The sequence below is a fragment of the Coregonus clupeaformis genome, unplaced genomic scaffold (assembly GCF_020615455.1).
Source record: "Coregonus clupeaformis isolate EN_2021a unplaced genomic scaffold, ASM2061545v1 scaf0790, whole genome shotgun sequence".
Taxonomy (NCBI): domain Eukaryota; kingdom Metazoa; phylum Chordata; class Actinopteri; order Salmoniformes; family Salmonidae; genus Coregonus; species Coregonus clupeaformis.
Window position 1 is genome coordinate 126,918 of NW_025534245.1, and position 22,243 is coordinate 149,160.

At 44.1% G+C, this 22,243-nt stretch overlaps 1 protein-coding gene across 1 annotated transcript in view; it reads left to right on the forward strand.

Moving 5' to 3' along the window:
• The window catches only part of LOC123485665 (chondroitin sulfate proteoglycan 5-like), a 32,960-nt gene that overhangs the window by 2,893 nt on the left and 7,824 nt on the right, over positions 1–22,243 (forward strand). Inside the window, exons 2-3 of the mRNA XM_045216753.1 lie at positions 7,685–8,672; positions 22,049–22,237. Coding sequence (XP_045072688.1) covers positions 7,685–8,672; positions 22,049–22,237 — 1,177 coding nt within the window. The remainder of the gene's footprint in view (positions 1–7,684; positions 8,673–22,048; positions 22,238–22,243) is intronic.

Here is a 22,243-nt window from a genome sequence, read left to right on the forward strand (position 1 = left end):
ATGAAACCCGTTTTAGGCACACCCTCCTTCCCAAGCAGCTCTAGGTGTTCCTTCAGGAGGATTGTGCGGTGACTTTGCATCTCATCGTCAGAGGAGAAGCATGGAGAGAAGCAGAAAAGAAGACCAAATAGTGTTATCCCGTTCTCTCTGTCCTACCACCTGCGCCCCCATGCTCCAAGGTTCTGCCTGCAGTTGCCAACAGGGGACCATTAACATAGGTGTCGGTTGGCTTGACCCGGCCAGCTGTTTAAAAGTGTGTGTGAGCATTCCCAAAGGTTGTGATAATGTTAAGAATAAGTGTGTATCCTTGTGTTCTTGCATGTTCTAGTAGTATGTGTGTGTCAGCAAGTTCATATCTGTTCACGCGCCTCCTAGTGTGTCAGCGCACATCTTGTCTCCACAAAGGGAACCGCGCTCTGCAATGCGAGCGGAGCGTATTACATCACCGAGACGGCTTCTATAGTTGAGCCCTGTCCTATTAGCATTCATTCCCCTACCTCCCCCTGTCAAAGAGGTGGTCCTCTGTAGCTCAGTTGGTAGAGCATGGCACTTGCAACACAAGGACAGTGGATCCAATTCCCTGGACCACACATATGTAAAATGTATGCATGACTGTAAGTCACTTTGGATAAAAGCGTCTGCTAAATGGCATATATTATTATGATTATATATTAATAAAGAAGTCCACCACACCACCACATTCAGCTGAACCAGCCCAAGAAAGAACAAAAGAACAAATGAAAGAAAAATAAGAAAAATAGATAATAAGCTTACTGATGGCTGGATTAATGTGGTCTGTGTGATGCCTTCCAAAGCTGGGAGTTTATAGAATCCTTGATTTTTAATTAGGCTAATCACTTAAACCAGTGGTTCCCAACCTTTTCCGCTTACTGTATACCACCAACTGAATTTTGCTCTGCCTAGAGTACCCCTGTGGTACCCTCTCATGTGCATTTCACCAGTAAGACTATGGTATCATGAGTCTTCTCAAGTAGCCCTGTGGATAGGCCAAGTACCCCAGGGGTCCTAGTACCTCTGCTTTAAACCAATCAGGGGAAAAGCAGGAAGATAAAGGAGTATGGAGTATGGACACCGGAGGGGCATGCTTAGAGAGGACAGGATCCCTGTTCTGTATTTTGATAACACACATACACACACACAACCAGGCATACACACAACCAGGCACACACACAACCAGGCACACACACAACAGCAAGTGTTATGTAAACCACACACCTGCACACACGCCCTTTGTTCTTACGCAATGAATATTTATGTCTGAAAATGTGAGTATTAGCATTTTGTCCTTGTTGTGTGTGAGTGCATGTACGTTGTGCGTGTGCGTGTACGTGCTAGTGCATGCGCGTGTTTGTGTGCTAGTGCATGATGCAGATCTGTTAGGTTAGCAACGCTGCATCAATTCTCTCTCTGCACAGTGAGGGCAAGACTGTTGCCACGGCAACCCATCCCTCCTCCAGCCTGCCACCTGTTGAGCACAGAAATGAAAGGCTTTATGTGATGAAGGGAGGAAGGGATAGAGAGAGAGATGGAGAGAGTGGCAGAGTGATCGGTGGAAATCAATGCAGGGGTATTCAATTAAGGCTGAATGCAGACCCATGCATTTCCACTTTCATAGATATTAATGAGTTGTATTGAGTAAAGAGAAAAAGGTTAATGCATTATTCATAATGGTTATATAGTGTGTGTGTATGTGCGTGTCTACATATAGTATGGAGGTCCTCTCTTGAGGATTGTTTAGAGGAGCTCACTGTAAAATCAATGGAAACGAGTGATCAGTCAGACTCACTTTCTCACACACAACCTCATCATCCTTTTCACTTGACCATCATCCTTTGCTGTTTATCTCTCTCTCTCTCATGCGCTCCTAACTGCCATTCCGTCTACTCATCTTTTCCACTACACCATCCTCCTATCTCACACTCGCTCACTCTTGGCATCTCCATACTCTCTCTCGCTTACTCTCCTAGTGCCTCCCTCCACTCTATCTTTCAATTTCTCTCTCAACTACTTTCTCTCTTTCTCTCCCTCTCTTTCCCAGAGATATAAACAGAGATATTTATTTGCAGCTACAGCCAGCAGGGCTGTACTTTATCTCACTGCTCTGGCCACCCTGACCTCTGACCCTTCACCCCTATATCCTTCTGTCTGGGTCAGCATACATTGTCAGCATACACTGTCTGTCACACCCAATCACTGTCCTCTTTACTGTCTGTCATAGCCAATCACAACCCCCCGTTTCATTTGGAGGTAGGCAGCGCATCCCAACTAACCAGGAAACAAAAGGCCCGGCAGCTAGCCAAAACCAACCCTGTTAACATCGCCCCTGGCAACGCCAAATACCTCTCATTACCGCCACCCACGCCCTCCACCACAGGGGCTGGAATCTACCCCCCCCATGCACCTCAGAATACCCTTTAAGGGGTGAGGGGGTTCCTTATGTAACACTGTCTGACTGTTACGTTTGAAAGGGGAGCACAAAGACCACTTTACCCCCCCCACCATCCCAGACCGCCACACACTGCTCTCCGACAGCCCTTGGCCGTGGGTCCGCTGTGGCCCCTGTGAGCCTCATTCCATCTGGGCCAGGGGGACAATCAGCGGTGACCAGGGACGGTGAGGAGACCACGTCTAAACAGGGATCTGTCCCTACCCTGGCAATGCCCATTCAGGCCATTGTGGCATCATGCCAGGCTGCCACCCTGCTGGACCTGTGGATCTAATGTCAATTTTATTGGGCATCCCGCATACCACAGCCTTGTTAACATGCTCTGTGTCATAGTGGGCACAGTGTAGCTTGTTGGCTGGGATTGGGTTGGTGTTCAGGATGTTGGTTACTCATACTGAATAGGTAAGTAACCTACCTCTATCTCACGTAAGTCTCCCTTTGATATCAATCCATGATTTACACAAAAGTTTGCGTCTGTAGGCCTACCTCAAGTTAGGCTTTAAATTACATTGCATTTTTCGGCTTTGTTATTCTACCTCAAATAACCTTCTTTAGATCATTCATGCAGGTTTTCTATTCTCTGATCTCCTAAAACTTTGCTTGATCACAAACAGTCACAAACTGCTTGTTCTCAAACGCAATATGAAGTATTTTTAGATTGGTATTAATAGTCTTGCCTTGCAACTGGATAAATCAAATCAGTTTCTTCACATTGTTTAAAGAGAATTAAACTGCTATTTGTCTCTGGTGTTTACAAGTCTTTCAATGGAAACCTCAACTCAAGTAACTCCAAGAATGGCGTAAGTGCCTTCATGTGTTCTAGTTTGACTTCAGAAACAGCTGCACATATACAGGCAGGCCCACTCTCCCTGCATGTGAGCAGAAGTCTCTATGACTAAACCTAAAAGGATCACTTCAGTTATCCTTATTGAATCAAAAGCCTTTATTTGTTCCATGGTCAGGCGATGAGGAGCTATGTGTACCAGTGAGAGATATGCTGTTCACAGTGGTTCTCTATCTATGGGTCCTGGCTAGGGTTGCAAAATTCTGTGAACTTTCAAAAAATGCACTGGTTTTCCCGAAATCCCGGTTGGAGGATTTCTGGAATCCAGAAACCTCCAACCAGAATTTCTGGAAAACCAGGGAATTTATTAAAAGTTCACAGAATTTTACAACCCTAATCCTGGCCGGTGGTGCCCAATAAAATCAGCGGCCCGTCAAAAGGCTCCTTGTTAATCCAATTAGGCTAACAAGACTCTATGTGAGGAGACATTTTTAATTGAAACTCACTTCAGAGAAGCAGCAAAGCTCCCTGGCAGACAGGCACACTGCTGCCTCCAATAGGGTGGCTCTTCAAGAGCACCGCTGGTGTCCTCCCTAGAGAGAGAGAGACAGACAGAGAGAGAAACGGAAGGGGTTGAGAGAGAGAGAGTGTGTGTGTCTACGTAGATGAGTGATTAATAACCTTTCCTGCAGTCAAATTACCAAATCGCCCTCTAGTGGCCTCATGGGTGGAATGTTATTCATATATTTCATTATTTCATAATTAATTAACATTATTTCAAAAAACCTGCTGAAAATCCGGTGTTTCTATGTCAAACGGTTTTGTTATATTTCAGTCTTCTGTGATGTATATAAAGTGTTATATTGGTATGCAAACTGAAATGTAATACATTTCAACTCTATATCTGACATGGTACAGGTGTCTTCTTTTCTTTAAGCCCATAACCATGTGTGTGAGGTGTATACTTTTGTTTCATGGCAAAATGTAGATTTCCACCTAAATAGACATACCCAAGAGTAACTGCTATTCATGTGCAAAAACTTGGTATATTTGGAAAGAACACATCTGGGAGATTATGAGGAAATGATCAGAAAATAGATAGGAGTTACATAGTTCAGAATACACAAGATCAAAATAACACACAAAATAAGTATTTTTTATTTTGAAAGTAATCTTTCATTGACAAGCTATAAGTGAATTATTGATGACTAGAGCTGGAAACACATCAGATGGCTTCCACAACATGTGAACAATGTCCGAAAAAATAATGGGATTGATAGAACTAACAATTAGAAATGGGCAGATGTTTTAGTAAGTGGTGTCAGGTGTGGTCACGGGAGGTTTCCACGTTTCTGAGCCAGGTAGCAATAGTTTGCATTACGCATAAAAGGTTCTAGGCCTTGCTTTGTCCCACCCAGGTCAACTGCATATCCCTGGAAAGTTTATCTCATTGGCTAAAAGACTGTCAAGGTGACATAGTAGCCAATCCCCTGTGTAATGGATGCCTACAGCGCGTAAGCAGGCAACATCATATATTTGATGAGCAAATATATAGTCACTCGGTGGACATTCGATGTTGCCATTAAGTCATACATGATCAGATAACATTGTCTAGATTTGTTCATACCAACCTAAGGATTCATTTGATACCCCCCATGTAGCTATAGCTCAAACACAGACCAAATTGAAGCTTACCCTGTAAGATGTTTGGTGAAAACGTTGTGTAAAATAAACATTTTGACTCTCGGGCTGGTGATCAATAACGGTAGGTCACAGGCAGACAAATAAGATATCCTCATGATCTGTGGAATCCCGGCTTTCGGTGTGTATCAACGTATTCCGTGTTTATTTTGTTTATACTTCACAACGCTAACCAGAATGTAGGTAGCAGCCATCTTGAAATTAGGTAATCGGCTCGGCCTGCCCTTATAAATATGTATGCCCATATATGGTAGTAAATCACACCAAAGATTTGAAGGCACCGATCAATAGCCAAGATACTCAGCTTTCCGCAGACACCCTACATTTGCAGATAGGGGCTACCGTTCTCATACCAAACTGAATTTAATAAAATAAATCTAATAGGGTCCCCAAATATGGGGACTTTACATTTAAGAGGTTTAAGACTACCAAGAAACCCTGACCCTGATTTAGCCCACTGCAGTAAAAGGTTTAAGAAGCCTTTGAAGATGATTTATTTTTATCTTGAAGTAATCGCTTGAAGATTCTAGTTTTGGACAGCCTATGATTCTCCATGATATGACATTGCTTATATAATGATTATATGACCTTTTAGAAGAGAGAACCACATGTATGGGATGTTTTACTTGATGAAAGAGTTGAACTCCTGTATTCCTGACTTCATAACCCTAACAAACCCGACATCCATGAAAACTAGACATTAATACTGCACATAAATGATAGCCGTGCATCACAATAACATTTCTCAGGCTGTTAGCCCGCTATACTGATATAGTTGTTGATGGTGAAAACAACAGGAAACCAAGACTTAGCCAAGGTTACTGTTTGGCCATTTTTCCAGAAACAGTGAGACAGACCTTGTCTTTGGAACGTTACTTTCTCTCTCTGTTTGCTTTCCAAACATACAACTATAAAAGACACAAAGTGAATGAGTGGTTGTTAGAGCTGAACAAACACAGAAGTGTGACTAAAGTGTCTCTTTACCGTCGGAGGGAGCTGTCTGTTGAGCAGCCTTCTCCTCTGGGGACTACTCACACAGAGTTAGCTAGCCTGTTCTGTTCCCTGTAGAGTCCATCACTTAATGAGGGAATGCCTGTGTGTGTGTTTGTGGTGTGTGTTTGTGTGTGGGTGTGTGTGTGTGTCCGTGCGTCTCTGTGTGTGTGTGTGCGTCTGTCCGTGTGTCTCTGTGTGTGTGCGTGTGTGTGTGTGTACAGTATGTTCCTTAATAGTATATTCCCTGAATATGTGTGTAAGGGTGGCGGTCCATAGTGGTTTTGGCAGAAGCGATGCTGCTCAGAATGTCAGATGATGTCTTTAACAGCAGTGTGAGTAGCAGAATTGAGTGTATCTGGTGGATGGATGGATTAACCCAAAATTCACCCTCATTTCAAAAGCCTCTGTTTCTCTGACTACAGCAGAAATAAGCCCAGGATTCCACCTGGCTGCTACCATAATACTAATGTGACGGCACCCATTAACAACCTTTATCTGCTTAGTAATGTAATACTCTATAGGCCTACTGTATATTTATTACAAATAATGCTAGTATAATAGCAAATGGTTTTGTTGAAGTTTTGTGACTTATTTGGTTGTCATGCACCACTTTTAATGAAGAAATAGTTATATTGTTTCATATGAGATATTGGTTTGTGTGGGTGTGAATGTTTTTCTTGGACGCCACACTAAAACCTAGACATCACGTCAAAAATGGCATAGCTCTTATTAAATATGAAGATGGCATTTCTGTGAAAGAAATCATGTTGGTCTCTCTTACTGACAAGTAAGTCCAACACTCTTTCACTGAACTACATGTTTGTCTGGTTAAAGTAATGTGTCTCACTGTGTTTCTCTCAGCGCTGCTCTCTGTGAGACTGCAGGGTGAAGATGGCATATGACCATCTCCCCTCCAGATCACTCCACCCCCCACAGGGAGCCCCGGAGACCCTAAACCCCAAACCATAATCCCTAATCCCAGCTCCTTGCCATTCAAGGACATTAGTAAATGATTACACTTAATCCATGGGGTTCACCAAAGCTGCTTTAGGGGAGGAATAAGGAGCTACACTTGGCTGAAGTAATTGACCAGTGGATAACTATATGGCCAGTCCATCTTGGTTTAATTTGTTTTGCATTTTAGCCTCAGGGTAATGCTGGACTGCTGAGCCAGCATGGGAGACAGATCCCGCCCAATGACTAGGGAATTGAGTCACGATATGTTCAGTCATTGACTGGCATAGTTGACACAACTCGTGTGTGGATTCTGGGCTGAAGCCTCAATGCAAGAAAGTCACTGGTCATCCGATAGTTTGTTCGGTTGGTGTTTGTTTACTACAGATGTAGGATGTTAATTTATTTTGTTGCTGAGAATCGCAGGGAATGCAGGAAATGCAAACTTGTAGTGTATCCGATGTTTAAAAAGGCTTCTAAAGTTTGTAATTTCCACTTTAAAAATGTCAGACTTCACTTGCCCTAACAAAAAATGTATCAACCCCTACAAAGAAATGTCCATTCATTATAATGCACATAATAATTCACATTTGTTGTTGCTGCAGGATTATTTTTCAAATTAAGATCCTACATCTGTATCTCTGCTGCTTATAGTCAAGTCCTGTGTCTGTGTTTTGTATTATGAATGACATTTAGTGGACAGATTGATAAAAGGAAATTGACTCATGGCTGTGTGTGGTTATGAGACCTGACCCCTGACAACATTGTTTTCTGTATGTTTGCAGGGAACACTCTGGGGGCCAATGTCACTGAGTTGGACACCATAGCCAACGTGACATCCCTGCCCAGTAAGGTCGAGGAAGCGGCCAAAGTGAATGATGTCGTTATCGAGGTGACCGGGGTCAGCAGCTCTTTCAGCCCCGTCGTCACGGTGACCCAGAAGGTCAGTCGCATTCCCCGCTCCGAAGAGGAGCAGGGCAGCGGCATGCTGGGAGAAGGGGTGTTGCCAGCCGAGGAGGAGGTGGTAACCCCGCCCAGGATCAGCCCCGACTCAGCAGAGACAGAGCTCCTGCTGCCTAGCAACCCCCGTGGCACGGAGGAGGAAGAGGATGAAGAGGAGCACACTTACCCAACATGGCTCAACAGCAGAGACAACGTCTTCGACCTGGACCGCCGCTACCAAGAAGGAGTAGCCAATCTGGCCACCACCACTGCCCCGCCCCCCGCCGCCGCTAACCCCTCCCGCTCGGACGTCCTCACCGTGGACTTCTTCGACCCCGCCTCTCGTGGCCACGGCCACGGCCTGGACCTGGCCCCACCCTCTCCCTCCTCATTGGCCCACGAGCTCCAGGGCGGTGACCCCACTTCCTGGGCCATGCCAGACAACTATGACTACCTCAAGCCGTACGAGGACGGTGCGTCGCCCACCTCTGACGAGTACTCATACAGCACCACTACCGATACCCTGGATGGGGATGACGACTTGAGGCTAACTGCTGCGCCTCCATCCCGCTCCGGGCCCAGGGCTCCCCCAGGTTCCGGCTCCTTCACCCCAGACAAGAGGCTGCCCAGTGGGGGTGCTGCTGCTGCTCCAGAGGGCCCTGCGGCCGCCCCTCCAGCATTACCAGTGGATGGCTCAGACGGGGCCGGTGGCTGCCGCCAGGGCTATGTGAAGCAGAATGGAACCTGCCGCTCCCCCTGTGACACACTACCCAGCTACTGCTTCAACGGAGGCCAGTGCTACCTTCTGGAGGGCATGGGTGTCTTCTGCAGGTGAGAGATGAAATGAGTGCACTCACACACGCACACACGCACACACACACAAATACTCTGGCACAGACAGCCATCATGCCCTTACATCATAGGCAAGGCATCCAGATGGAAGAAATCTAATTTACTAACATACCAGAGATAAACAACATGAAATTGAACCCAATCAAATCCATTATCTCTGTCTACATTACAATAACAGATATCTACACCCTTGACAATGTGTTTAGAAAGTATGGGCTAGCCTGATGAGTGAATGAGATGGAGGGTGGAAAACAGTTCCCCATCACACACACACACACACAAAGAGAGAGAGAGAGAGAGAGAGAGAGAGAGAGAGAGAGAGAGAGAAAGAGAGAGAGAGGGAGAAGGAGAGAGAGCGAGAGAGAGGGAGAGGGCGAGAGAGAGAGCGAGAGAGACGGAGAGAGCGAGAGGGTGACAGATAGAGAGAGAGAGAGAGGGAGAGAGAGAGAGAGAGAGAGAGGGAGACGGAGAGAGAGAGAGAGAGAGAGAGAGAGAGAGAGAGAGAGAGAGAGAGAGAGAGAGAGAGAGATAGAGAGAGAAAACCATGTATGTCCATGTAAATGAAAAATTGACTCCCATATGAAGCAGCTCAGTGCTGTAGACTAGAGAATATAAAGCAACACTTGTTCCTGGATGCTTTACAAGGACGTTTATGAGGAAACTTCCATTGTTTTGCCAGATCAATTTCAACCATTCGGTTGTAGTGTGGTAGTCACGCGACCCACACATGCACAATCAATCACATACATACATACATACATACATACATACATACATACATACAGACAGACAGACAGACAGACAGACAGACAGACAGACAGACAGACAGACAGACAGACAGACAGACACAGACACACACACACACACACACACACACACACACACACACACACACACACACACACACACACACACACACACACACACACACCTACACACACACACATACACATGCCCTAATTCTATTTCCATATTCTATTCTATTTTCTTGCCCTAATTATATTTCCATATTTTAGGCATCATATGAGTATGGTCAACACTGGCCAAAGTTCCACAGCCTATCAGAGTCTCAACCACAGACAATGTATAATACCGTTTTGTGGTGAACTCTTAGTACAAAACTCCAAACAGGTAACACTTGTAAATCAGCAAGTCTTATATTCAAAACCTTTTATTGTGCATTTATTTTGTTTGGAGACTTTCACCACACAACCATTGATCCAAAATATACTGTAAGTTTACTGTGAAATACCATGAGAACATTGATTTAATCACCAAAACACAACATAATGATATCTTCTCAATTTACTTATTTTAACAACCAGTTAATCGAATAGCAAAACATGCAAGATACATGTTTCAAAATTGCCCTTTGAATGCAGTAAGCTACAGTACTGTACATTACAGAATATTACACTGTTTTCACATTAGGCAATACACTGGCACTACCCATCAATGTTGACCCACCAAAATCTTATTTCCATAATTCCTATCCTATGTGTGATCAAAGGTGTGATCATTAAAGACATCTTTCACAATCATTGATGCAAAAATATATTGTTCAGATGTCATTACAACATAGGTGTACTGTAATCAAATGAAATGAATGAAAGAAACAATGTTTAGCAGGCACTAGCTTGCATCAAGCCTGTCTTGAGCATTTGTCTATAAGTTGTCATCGACATCACAGTAAATGTCCTCATTGTTCATGTACCTGGGGATGTTTTTGGGGGTATGGCAAATCCAAGCCTGACATAGGTCTGGATTGATGTCATTGCATGTCTCATCCATAGCCTGGAGGAGGGTGACACGCTCATGGGGATGGCAATCATACACCTTCCACTTGTATTGTAATCATGTATTGTATTTTACAGTATTGTATTGTACGTATGTATTATATAGTGGTCCTGTATGTGGCTCAGTTACAGCATTAAGAGCTTGACACTAGCAACATCAGGGTGGTGGGTTTGAGTCCCACTGGGGTCACATACAAAAATGTGTGGACTCACTGTTGTCACTTTGGATAAAAACGCCTGCTTCGTAAATGGCATATATTACAGTATTACAGTACTGTATTGGCCAATGCAATTGTAGTAAAGTAAAATACCCCAGCAACTTCATTTTGGATATATGTTTACAGTATAGGGGATGCATTACATATAGTACATCTCTGATCTTGTCATTATCTGATGTTTTAAAACTTACTGTGAAGTAAAATCATAATAATCGTAATAGTGCATTACAATATATATCATACTTCACGTTTATACTTAACAAACATACATTTTCATTATGTAGTTCTCAAAATCTGTAGGAGACAAACCAGTATAAAATCTATAGGTTTACCAAATGGTTAAGTGATTATCAATTAAGAGCGGTCGGATTAAGTAATAGTAAAATGTATTTTAACAAATTAGAGGAGAATCATATCAAAAGTAATGTGAAAATTGCATTGTGAAAGGCAATTACTTTATATGAACATGTATTGCAATGTGAAACATGTATTTCTAGATGAAACTGATTAAGGTTGGTCAAAAAGTGATTGTGTGATTTTGTGTGTTTTACAAGATTCCCAATCCTGGTGCATTGATGCCAGGCCAACAGATCTTTATAGAGGTCACCATGAGGAGAAAGTCTAAGCCAGGTTACATGAGTAGCAAAACCATGACATGTCATCATGTTAGGTTGATGATTAGTACGGTTACTGGGATGGATGGGGGAGGAGGTGCTGGTTGGTTGGTATGAGATGTTAGACAGACACATCCAGTGGTATTCTGGCTCAGCCACCAAACGAGTGGCATTGATTCATCCATTACATCAGGTAACATCCCATTATGTAGATCGGGTTTCAGAAAGGGTTTCAAATCCTATGTCTGATTCAATTTCAGGAATTAGCTTGAGTTTAAATGGAATGGAGCACTAAAACCCTAGATGCCTAAACTGTTGAGGGGCACAGCTGTACCTCTGTCTAAGAACCTGGCCAAGACTTTCGACTCTGTCAACCACCGCATTCTTATTGGCAGACTAAATAGCCTTGGTTTCTCAAATGACTGCCTCGCCTGGTTCACCAACTACTTCTCAGATAGAGTTCAATGTGTCAAATCGGAGGGCCTGTTGTCTGGACCTATGGCAGTCTCTATGGGGGTGCCATAGGGTTCAATTCTTGGGCCGACTCTTTTCTCTGTGTATATCAATGATGTCGCTCTTGCTGCTGGTGACTCTCAGATCCACCTCTACGCAGACGACACCATTTTGTATACATCTGGCCCTTCATTGGACACTGTGTTAACAAACCTCCAAACGAGCTTCAATGCCATACAACACTCCTTCAGTAGCCTCCAACTGCTCTTAAACACTAGTAAAACTAAATGCATGCTCTTCAACCGAACGCTGCTTGCACTCGCCCACCCGACTAGAATCACTACTCTCGACGGGTCTGACCTAGAGTATGTGGACAACTACAAATACCTAGGTGTCTGGTTAGACTGTAAACTCTCCTTCCAGACTCACATTAAAAATCTCCAATCTAAAGTTAAATCTAGAATCGGTTTCCTATTTCGCAACAAAGCCTCCTTCACTCATGCTGCCAAACATGCCCTCGTAAAACTGACTATCCTACCGATCCTTGACTTCGGCGATGTCATTTACAAAATAGCCTCCAACACTCTACTCAGCAAATTGGATGTAGTCTATCACAGTGCCATCCGTTTTGTCTCCAAAGCCCCATATACTACCCACCACTGTGACCTGTACGCTCTTGTTGGCTGGTCCTCACTACATATTCGTCACCAAACCCACTGGCTCCAGGCCATCTATAAATCACTGCTAGGCAAATCCCCGCCTTATCTTAGCTCATTGGTCACCATAGCAACACCCACTCGTAGTATGCGCTCCAGCAGGTATATCTCACTGGTCATCCCCAAAGCCAACACCTCCTTTGGCCGCCATTCCTTCCAGTTCTCTGCTGCCAATGACTGGAACAAATTGCAAAAATCTCTGAAGCTGGAGACACTTATCTCCCTCACTAACTTTAAGCATCAGTTGTCAGAGCACCTTACCGATCACTGCACCTGTACACAGCCCATCTGAAATTAGCCCGCCCAACTACCTCATCCCTATATTGTTATTTATTTTGCTCATTTGTACCCCAGTATCTCTATTTGCACATCATCTCTTGCACATCTATCATTCCAGTGTTAATACTAATTGTAATTATTTTGCACTATAGCCTATTTATTGCCTTACCTCCATAACTTGCTACATTTGCACACACTGTATATATATTTTTTCTGTTGTATTTTTTACTTTGTTTTGTTTTACCCCATATGTAACTATGTGTTGTTGTTTTTATCGCACTGCTTTGCTTTATCTTGGCCAGGTCGCAGTTGTAAATGAGAACTTGTTCTCAACTGGCTTACCTGGTTAAATAAAGGTGAAATAAAAAATTAAATAAAAATAAAGACCCCTCCTTCAACAACACCCCCTCCTCCCTAAACTCATCCAACCCATTGTTATAAAACCCTTCTGGCTGTGAGTAATAGAGCAAAGGCACATTATGCAGATCAATGCCAAGATATGTATTTCCCTTAATCCTGTAACTCACCGAATGAACCAATCAGCTGGGAGAGATCAGAAATTAGCGAGCATCTGTGTGGATTAGCATGCAAATGTATGTGCGGTGGCTAGTCCCTGGTTGGCTATCACCTCCTGACTGGCGCTGATGGAGATGATGATGGCAATGAGAGCTGGCACAGATGTATCGAACAGACAGGGTCGCCATGCCAACGTGATTTTGTTCACACAACAGGAGAGCTCACACAAATGTGTGTGTGCACATACACTCAAATTGAGACACACACACATGCAGGTACGCATACACACGGACACACACACACACACACACAGACACACGGACACACACACACGTTTTGCTTTTACTGTGACCCCAATAGAACCTCTCCCAACTCAAGGCCCTAATCATGACATAATGACCCTCTGTTCTCCTACCCCTGCAGACACACAGTTTCTCATTAGTATGTGGCTACACAGTTAAACTGTTCAGTGATCTTGACCCTGACCTCTTGACCCTGACAGTTTCCTGTGGCAGGTCAGCAGTAGGTAATCTCCCAGCAGGCCTAATGGCCAGAGATGAGGTGTGTGATTGAGATGGCAGATGCCCAATCTGTACAGAGATTGGTCTTATCCTTTATACTGGTTTTAGTATCATTGGAGCCACGGTCCATATAATCCTCAATTATAATCATTGTAGGAACAGTCCATAGAGTAGGAAAGCCAAGAGCAATATCGCAAATCACTACCATAAAACTTAACTAGGATATTACAGCAATGTGGCGGCAGGTAGTCTAGTGGTTAAGAGTGTTGGGCCAGTACTTGAAAGATCGCTGGTTCGAATCCCTGAGCCGATTAGGTGAAAAGTCTGTAGATGTGCCCTTGAGCAAGGCACTTAACCCTAATTGCTCCTGTAAGTCAATCTGCATAAGAGCATCTGATAAATGACTCAAATGTAAATGGTTATCACTACACTTTTAGAAGACAAGGTCTTTGGTGGGCTTAAAGAGATCATAGTAAACAATAAACAAACAGTAAACAATGCACTAAGTACATTGATTTTGATGTCTGTGAGACCTCCATATTAGATGACACTGTCCCTCGAGACTGTTGGACTGAGTCAGTGAAGATCTGTGTGACACTGAGGGACAGTCCAAGTTCTGTCTGAGGTTGGGCTAAGAGGCAATATGGGTCAGTGGAGCTATGGCACAATTTTAGCCCAGTTTGTGTGTGTGTGTGTGTGTGTGTGTGTGTAATGGTGAACTGAGGCTGATTCATACACCAGCCCAATTGAATTACAGTGGGATGAATGCAAAGGGCTCTGCCCTCTGTTATAACACACTCCTACAAGTAGTTGGTTGTGTCTGTCCTCCATATCCCTTTCTGGGGTTTACCGACAAAGCCATGTCCTGCTGTGTATGTGTGTATTGTAAGTGTTTGCATACTACATGTGTGTGTATGCATCTGTGCATTGGTTTGGATATGGTTGGTAAGAATAGTTTAAAAATAACAGTCTGTAACAGTCATGAAGTGGCTAATTTGAATGTTTGATCTACCTAACGTTATCAATAGTTTACCTCTCTCTACTATCCTAACTGACATGGCCTGAGAGCGCTAACATCTTTAATCATTTCCCCCAAAGCTGGAGGACTGAGGACAACACTCTGTAAAATGGAGTGTAGGAGGGAAAGAGAGCGAGATGGATGGAGATAGACATGGCAAATAAAAAGAGAGAGTAGGAGGGACAGAGAGAGAAAATCAGTCCAGCCTGCCAGTATGGAAACACATCAGGGCGAGCCAGGTTGAATTAACTGTGAGCATGTGTGTGTGTACAGTCATAGCTTTGTGTGTGTGTGTGTTAGTGTGTGTGTATATGTGCATGTGTGTGTCCCTGCAGCTTGATATAATTAAGACGAGGTATTATCACCAGGAGTCCCATGTAGTCATGGCAATTTAGGATTTCTGGTCACTTTATGAAAAGCATACACACAAATAAATATGCATGTGCATGCACACGCACACTCCTTCTCCTCTAGGATTATGGCTATATTAAGACCCCCTCCACAAATCAGCAGAAGTAAGAGAGCACAGGGTCATTCAAGAGGTCAAGAGGTCAGACACAGGAGATTAAGATCTAGTTAGAGGGCTCAGATCAGGGAACACACACACACATGTGCAAACACACAGACCCAAACACACAGACCCACACACACAGACCCACACAAACACGGACACAGTAAGGTAGTCCAATGTATCCGATGAGCCATTCCGTGGCAGTAGAGTCTGGTTTGTTGATTTGTGTTACACACACACACACACACACACACACACACACACACACACACACACACACACACACACACACACACACACACACACACACACAGCGTAGAAGAACATAAGCAGCACTATTGACTATGCTAAGGTCATACCTTGGTGCTATTTATTGTAAAGGTTATGATGCTAGTACCTTCATTGGATTCTCTGTCTGTTAAATGGAACATGGGGCAGGCGTACTACATGTACAGTACCAGTCAAAAGTTTGGACACACCTACTCATTCAAGGGTTTTTCTTTATTTTTACCATTTTATACATTGTAGAATAATAGTGAAGACAACACAACTATTAAATAACACATATGGAATCATGTAGTAACCAAAAAAGGGTTAAACAAATCAAAATATATTTTATATTTCAGATTCTTCAAAGTAGCCACCTTTTGCGTTGATGACAGCTTTGCACACTCTTGGCATTCTTTCAACCAGCTTCATGAGGTAGTCACCTGGAATGCATTTAAATTAACAGGTGTGCCTTGTTAAAAGTTAATTTGTGGAATTTCTTTCCTTCTTAATGCGTTTGAGCAAATCAGTTGTGTTGTGACAAGGTAGGGGGGTATACAGAAGATAGCCCTATTTTGTAAAAGACCAAGTCCATATTATGGCAAGAATAGCTAAAATAAGCAAAGAGAAATGACAGTCCATCATTACTTTAAGACATGAAGGTCAGTCAATACGGAAAAGTTCAAGAACTTCGAAAGTTTCTTAAACTGCAATTTCCAAAACCATCTAGCACTATGATGAAACTGGCTCTCATGAGGACCGCCACAGGAAAGGAAGTCCCAGAGTTACCTCTGCTGCAGAGGACAAGTTCATTAGAGTTAATTGCACCTCAGATTGCAGCCCAAATAAATGCTTCACAGAGTTCAAGTAACAGACACATCTCAACCTCAACTGTTCAGAGGAGTCTGCGTGAATCAGGCCTTCATGGTCGAATTGCTGCAAAGAAACCACTACTAAAGGAAACCAATAAGAAGAAGAGACTTGCTTGGGTCAAGAAACACGCGCAATGGACATTAGACCGGTGGAAATCTGTCCTTTGGTCTGATGTGTCCAAATTTGAGATTTTTGGTTCCAACCGCCGTGTCTGTTTTTGGTTCCAACACTTAACCTGCATGGCTACCACAGCATTCTGCAGCGATACTCCATGCCATCTGGTTTGCGATTAGTGGGACTGTCATTTGTTTTCCAACAGGACAATAACCCAAAACATACCTCCAGGCTGTGTAAGGGCTATTTGACCAAGGAGAGTGATGGAGCGCTGCATCAGATGACCTGTCCTCCACAATTCCCCGACCTCAACCCAATTGAGATGGTTTGGGATGAGTTGGACCACAGAGTAAAGGAAACGTAGCCAACAAGTGCTCAGCATATGTGGGAACTCCTTCAAGACTGTTGGAAAAGCATTCCTCATGAAGCTGGTTGAGAGAATGCCAAGAGTGGCACCGTCATAGGATGCCACCTTTCCAACAAGTCAGTTTGTCAAATTTCTGCCCTGTTAGAGCTGCCCCGGTCAATTGTAAGTGCTGTTATTGTGAAGTGGAAACGTCTAGGAGCAACAACGGTTCAGCTGAGAAGTGGTAGGCCACACAAGCTCACAGAACGGGACCGCTGAAGCGCGTAACGCGTAAAAATTGTCTGTCCTCGGGTTGCAACACTCACTACCGAGTTCCAAATTACTTCTGGAAGCAACGTCAGCACAATAACTTCGTCAGGAGCTTCATGAAATGGGTTTCCATGGCCAAGCAGCCACACACGAGCCTAAGATCACCATGCGCAATGCCGAGCGTCGGCTGGAGTGGTGTAAAGCTCGCCACCATTGGACTCTGGAGCAGTGGAAACGCATTCTCTGGAGTGATGAATCACGCTTCACCATCTGGCAGTCCGATGGATGAATCTGGGTTTGGCGGATGCCAGGAGAACGCTACCTGCCCCAATGCATAGTGCCAACTGTAGAGTTTGGTGGAGGAAGAATAATGGTGTGGGGCTGTTTTTCATGGTTCGGGAAAGGCCCCTTAGTTCCAGTGAAGGGACTTTTCTGTGCTTCCAACTTTGTGGCAACAGTTTGGGGAAGGCCCTTTCCTGTTTCAGCATGACAATGCCCCCATGCACAAAGAAAGGTCCATACAGAAATGGTTTGTCGAGGCCTCCCGAGTGGCGCAGTGCCTCCCGAGTGGCGCAGTGCTTGAGGCGTCACTACAGACCCTGGTTTGATGCCAGGCTGTGTCACAACCAGCCGTGACCGGGAGTCCCATAGGGCGGTGCACAATTGGCCAAGCATGAAAGTTTGAAAGTTTGTTTCTTAAATCCATTGATGTTGTTGTAATGATTTCTTTACAGTCATGTTTTTTTTCATCTTATTTTTAAGAACTTGTAGAAAATACACTTTATCATGCTGTCAAGAAACATTATGACCATCCTGCGTCACTTTACTTGGACTAAGAAAATACACTTTATGACAATGTCATGAAGCATTATGACTATACTGTGTCACTTTACTTGGACTAAGAATTATAACCATCAGAATCATGTTGCCAGAAAGGCCTATCACGTACATGCCTTTATGTCAGTCATCAGTCAAAAAGAGGGTGTCTTGTCCTGCTCCTGAAATCTACTCCTGCATTCATCCCAGTCATTAGCAACAGAGCATTGGGGTAGGTGCATGTCTGACATCAATGTGTGCGCAATTACAATGACACTTTAATATGGCCAATTTCAGATAATCTTATGTAACATAAAAATACTGTTGACAAGTCGGCTATAGTGTAATGGAGCGAGTTTTGACACTCTTATGTAGGTGTCATAACCAGCCATAAAATAACGCAATATATGTCACAACAGGTCTAAATATATTTGTCATGACAGTGTTATGACCATATTATGACAGGTTAGGACAAGTTATGTCAGCTGTTATGACATGGTTATGAACGTGTCATAACGGGTTATGACGCTAGGTGTCAAGTAAAGCGTTACTTAGTAGGGTAATGGGGTTTGTATTGCCAGAGGTGGCATATGGGTGATAGTTTGACTGATTTGTTTCCTCTACCGATAACATTTTCCAGATCATGATGCCACCCACCTAATGACTTCCCACACCTTAATTTCCCAATTAAATTAGTTTCAATGGATTATTTTAGTATCTCTTTGGGGGCTGACTAGGCTGGGACTCTAGTTGTAAAACATGGGGAAGCACTGATCAATGTTGTGACAGTCACACTGGGCTCTGATTAACGTTGCTGATCCTCCCCTCCATTACCCTTTTATTATCCCTCGTTCTCCTTCCCTTTGTACAGTACCCCCCACTAACCTGCCCCCATCCCAGCCCCCTTTCCTTCCTATCCCCCATTTACCCTCATCCCCCTTCAACCTCACCCCACAACACCGTGGGGGGCCTCCCAGTATGGGGGTGTCCAATCTGTGCCCCCCTCTACCCTCCAACCCACTCTCTACCCCTCCTCTTAGCCAGGTTAGGGTATCTCTCCTGGGGGATTTGGCAGTCGAGCAGTCTTTACAAGCCTAATCAAGTAAATATTGAGGGGATTTGTGAGCTCTTTGTAATGTGGCTCAGGCTCGGGTAATTCCATTGTGTCGCTGGGTTAGAGGGCTGTATTTGGTGGCGATTGGAGGTTGTGGTAAACCTCGATTGAGTTAATGATGGGGTGGGGAGGGAAGGCTATGTGGTTACACTGGGTAACTGGTTAGGGTAAAGCTGTGGGAGTTTAAACAAGGAGCTCAGAGAGAGAGAACCAAGGCTAGCAAGAACCAAGACCTTTACAGTAAAACAAACACACAGCCATTTTGGATTGTAGGATTACAGGTTTCAGGGTGGAACGCAACGTTGTCGATTTAAGTCTAGTGAATGTTTCTACAGAGTTTATTTCAGTTGGATTGTTTCAGTTTGATTTTAACACTTTAACTTGCAACCAAAATCTTCAAGTCAAATTGTAGGGTTTTTAGGACGCTGCTGTTTTAGGACACCATTTCAATTATGTCAAAACCAAAGTCAGTCAGCTAAATGGAAACAAGATTACACTCTGCTGGAGGCAGTTGGCAAAGAGCAGGAGAGCGGAAGGGGAGAGAGAGACATAAGGATAGTGGGAGGAGGAGAAGCAGAGGTAGTAAATCAGTGATAAATTGGAGAGATGGAGAAACTCAAGGAGCAGAGTGATAGAGGAAGGAGTAGGAGGACTGAGAATGAGAAATAAAGAGAGATTACTAAGCGAGAGAGAGTCTCATGAGAGCTATCTGTGTGTGATCGTGTGTGTGTGTGCATGTGATGGAATGACATGTCAGTGCTGCATCTGCTTGTTGTGCGGCTCAGCTGGATCGCCGTGGCAACCAGCCATCCTCCTTACCCTCTCCTTCCATGTACTCTCTCTCTCTCTCTCTTCCTTATATAAACTACCTATTTGTACCAACATACAGTACCTTAGAGGGGGAGAGCGTATTCAAGTCCCCTTGAAAATGGCGAATGGCGTATCAGTAGTCCGGTCACACCTTCTCCTGCTAGAGAATGCCCCCTGGCCCCCTCGGTTGGCACGTTCGGCACGGGCACAAAGGGGGCAGGATGCAGGAAGCGGTGCTGAAAGGAACCGAGCCCCCCATCACCCGCTTACTGGGCTGAATTGAAACTGTGAATCTGAAAGGCCATACCCACACCTCCATTCATACTACACATTTACATTCATCTGTGTGAGTCTGTAGGTCCCTCGGCCTGTGTGTGGGGAACAGGGAAGGGAGAGGTGCATTTCTGTTGTTCTTCACATTCAAATTCTTCCAAGTGAATGTGTGTGTGTCCGTAAGTGGGGATTTCCCCCTAAAATCCACATGCAGACATTTGAGGAGTGAGTGTGAACCTTCGCGTTCTTGTGCCTATTTTAGCCTGTATGGGTTCTTCTCATTGAGTGTGTTTCATTCACATTCACAGGCTTTCCCGAGTTCCAACTACTTCACAAATCCAGTCTCTTTAATCACCCTGTTTTATTCTCAGTGATCACACTTCTACTATTAGAAAAAAGGGTTCCAAAATAGTTATTTGGCTGTCCCCATAGGAGAACCATTTTTGGTTCTATGTAAAACCCTCTGTGTAAAGGGTCCTACATGGAACCCAAAAGGGTTCTACCTGGAACCAAAAGGGTTCTACCTGGAACCAAAAAGGGTTCTTCAAAAGGTTATCCTATGGGCACAACCGAAGAACCCTTTTAGGTTCTAGATAGCAGCAGGGATATACATAGTATCTGGTTACCATGGTTTCATTCCTGTTATAAGCAGTGAGAGACCAGTCATTACCATTTCCCCTTGTTAACCAGTGTGATCAACCCAGTTTATAGAGTATATGTCTTCTTACGCAGCATGCCATACAATTCATTCTCATAGTGGTTACAAGCATGTGAAGCAGCAGATTTGGCTAATAAGGTTCCAGTCTTGTTAAGAACAGAGATATATTCAATGATTTAGATGCCAGATAGTCAGCAGACAAAGCCATCTGCCTCTGTCATTTTTGTCCCCAGGAGGAAACCGTACACTGGCAAACTGGAGCAAAAAGAGTCTAGGACTCAGATGGCGGCAACTGTGTGTGTGTGTGTGTGTGTGTGTGAATGGAAAACAGCCTCTGGCTCTTTGTATTTTTCTATTTTCTTTTTAGACAGAATGATCACATTATCCCTTCAAATAGAGCCATGTTGAAAGCCTGCTGGTGACACTTCAGGAGTTCCATAAATCATATACACTGCTGTATATGTGGGATGTTGAAGAGCGTTTTTAGACCCCACACTCAGGGCTGGATTCAATCCGCATCGCAGAAGTATCGTGGAAGATCCGCGTTATAGCCTGATTTAAATTGAAAGACAATGTTCCTGCATTTGCAGAGATTTTCCGCGATACTTCCGCAATACGGATTGAATCCAGCCCTTAAAGCTTTCAGACTGAAGCACTTGGGATAATTATGAACAGAAATGTTCGTAAACAGAGCAATCTGAATTTAAATGTGTGCCAACCTTACAAACTTCAACTATGAGTGACATAGTGGTACTGCCCTCACCCTAATCAAAATAATGTTGAGCCTGCACACAGACACACAGACAGACACACAGACAGACACCCAGACAGACACACACACACAATTTTGTAAAAAGTGTTATGTTTGTTATGTTTCTCTCCAACCCTCCTCTCATGGCCTCTCTCCACACTTCCCTTATCTGGCCATTTCATCTGTCACCCTATCCATCTTTCCCTGGCTGCTCCTCTCTCTCCTCTCCGTATTCCATTACACATGCCTCATTGTTTCCACTACTACTACTTCCCTTCCCTTCCTCTCTTTGTCGTCTTCTTCTTCTTCTTCTTCTTCTTCTTCTTCTTCTTCTTCTTCTTCTTCTTCTTCTTCTTCTTCTTCTTCTTCTCTCCTCTCCTTTTGCTCCTCTCTCTCTCTCCATCCCTCCTTCCCCATGCAGGTGTAATGTCCAGGACTACATCTGGCACAAGGGTTCCCGCTGTGAGTCGGTGGTGACAGAGTTCCAGGTGTTGTGTCTGACCATCGGGGCGTCGGCCCTCATGGTGCTGCTGCTCTTCATGATCATTGTCTGCTTCGCCAAGAAGCTCCACGTGCTCAAGACCGAGAACAGCAAGCTGCGCAAACGCAGGTAAGC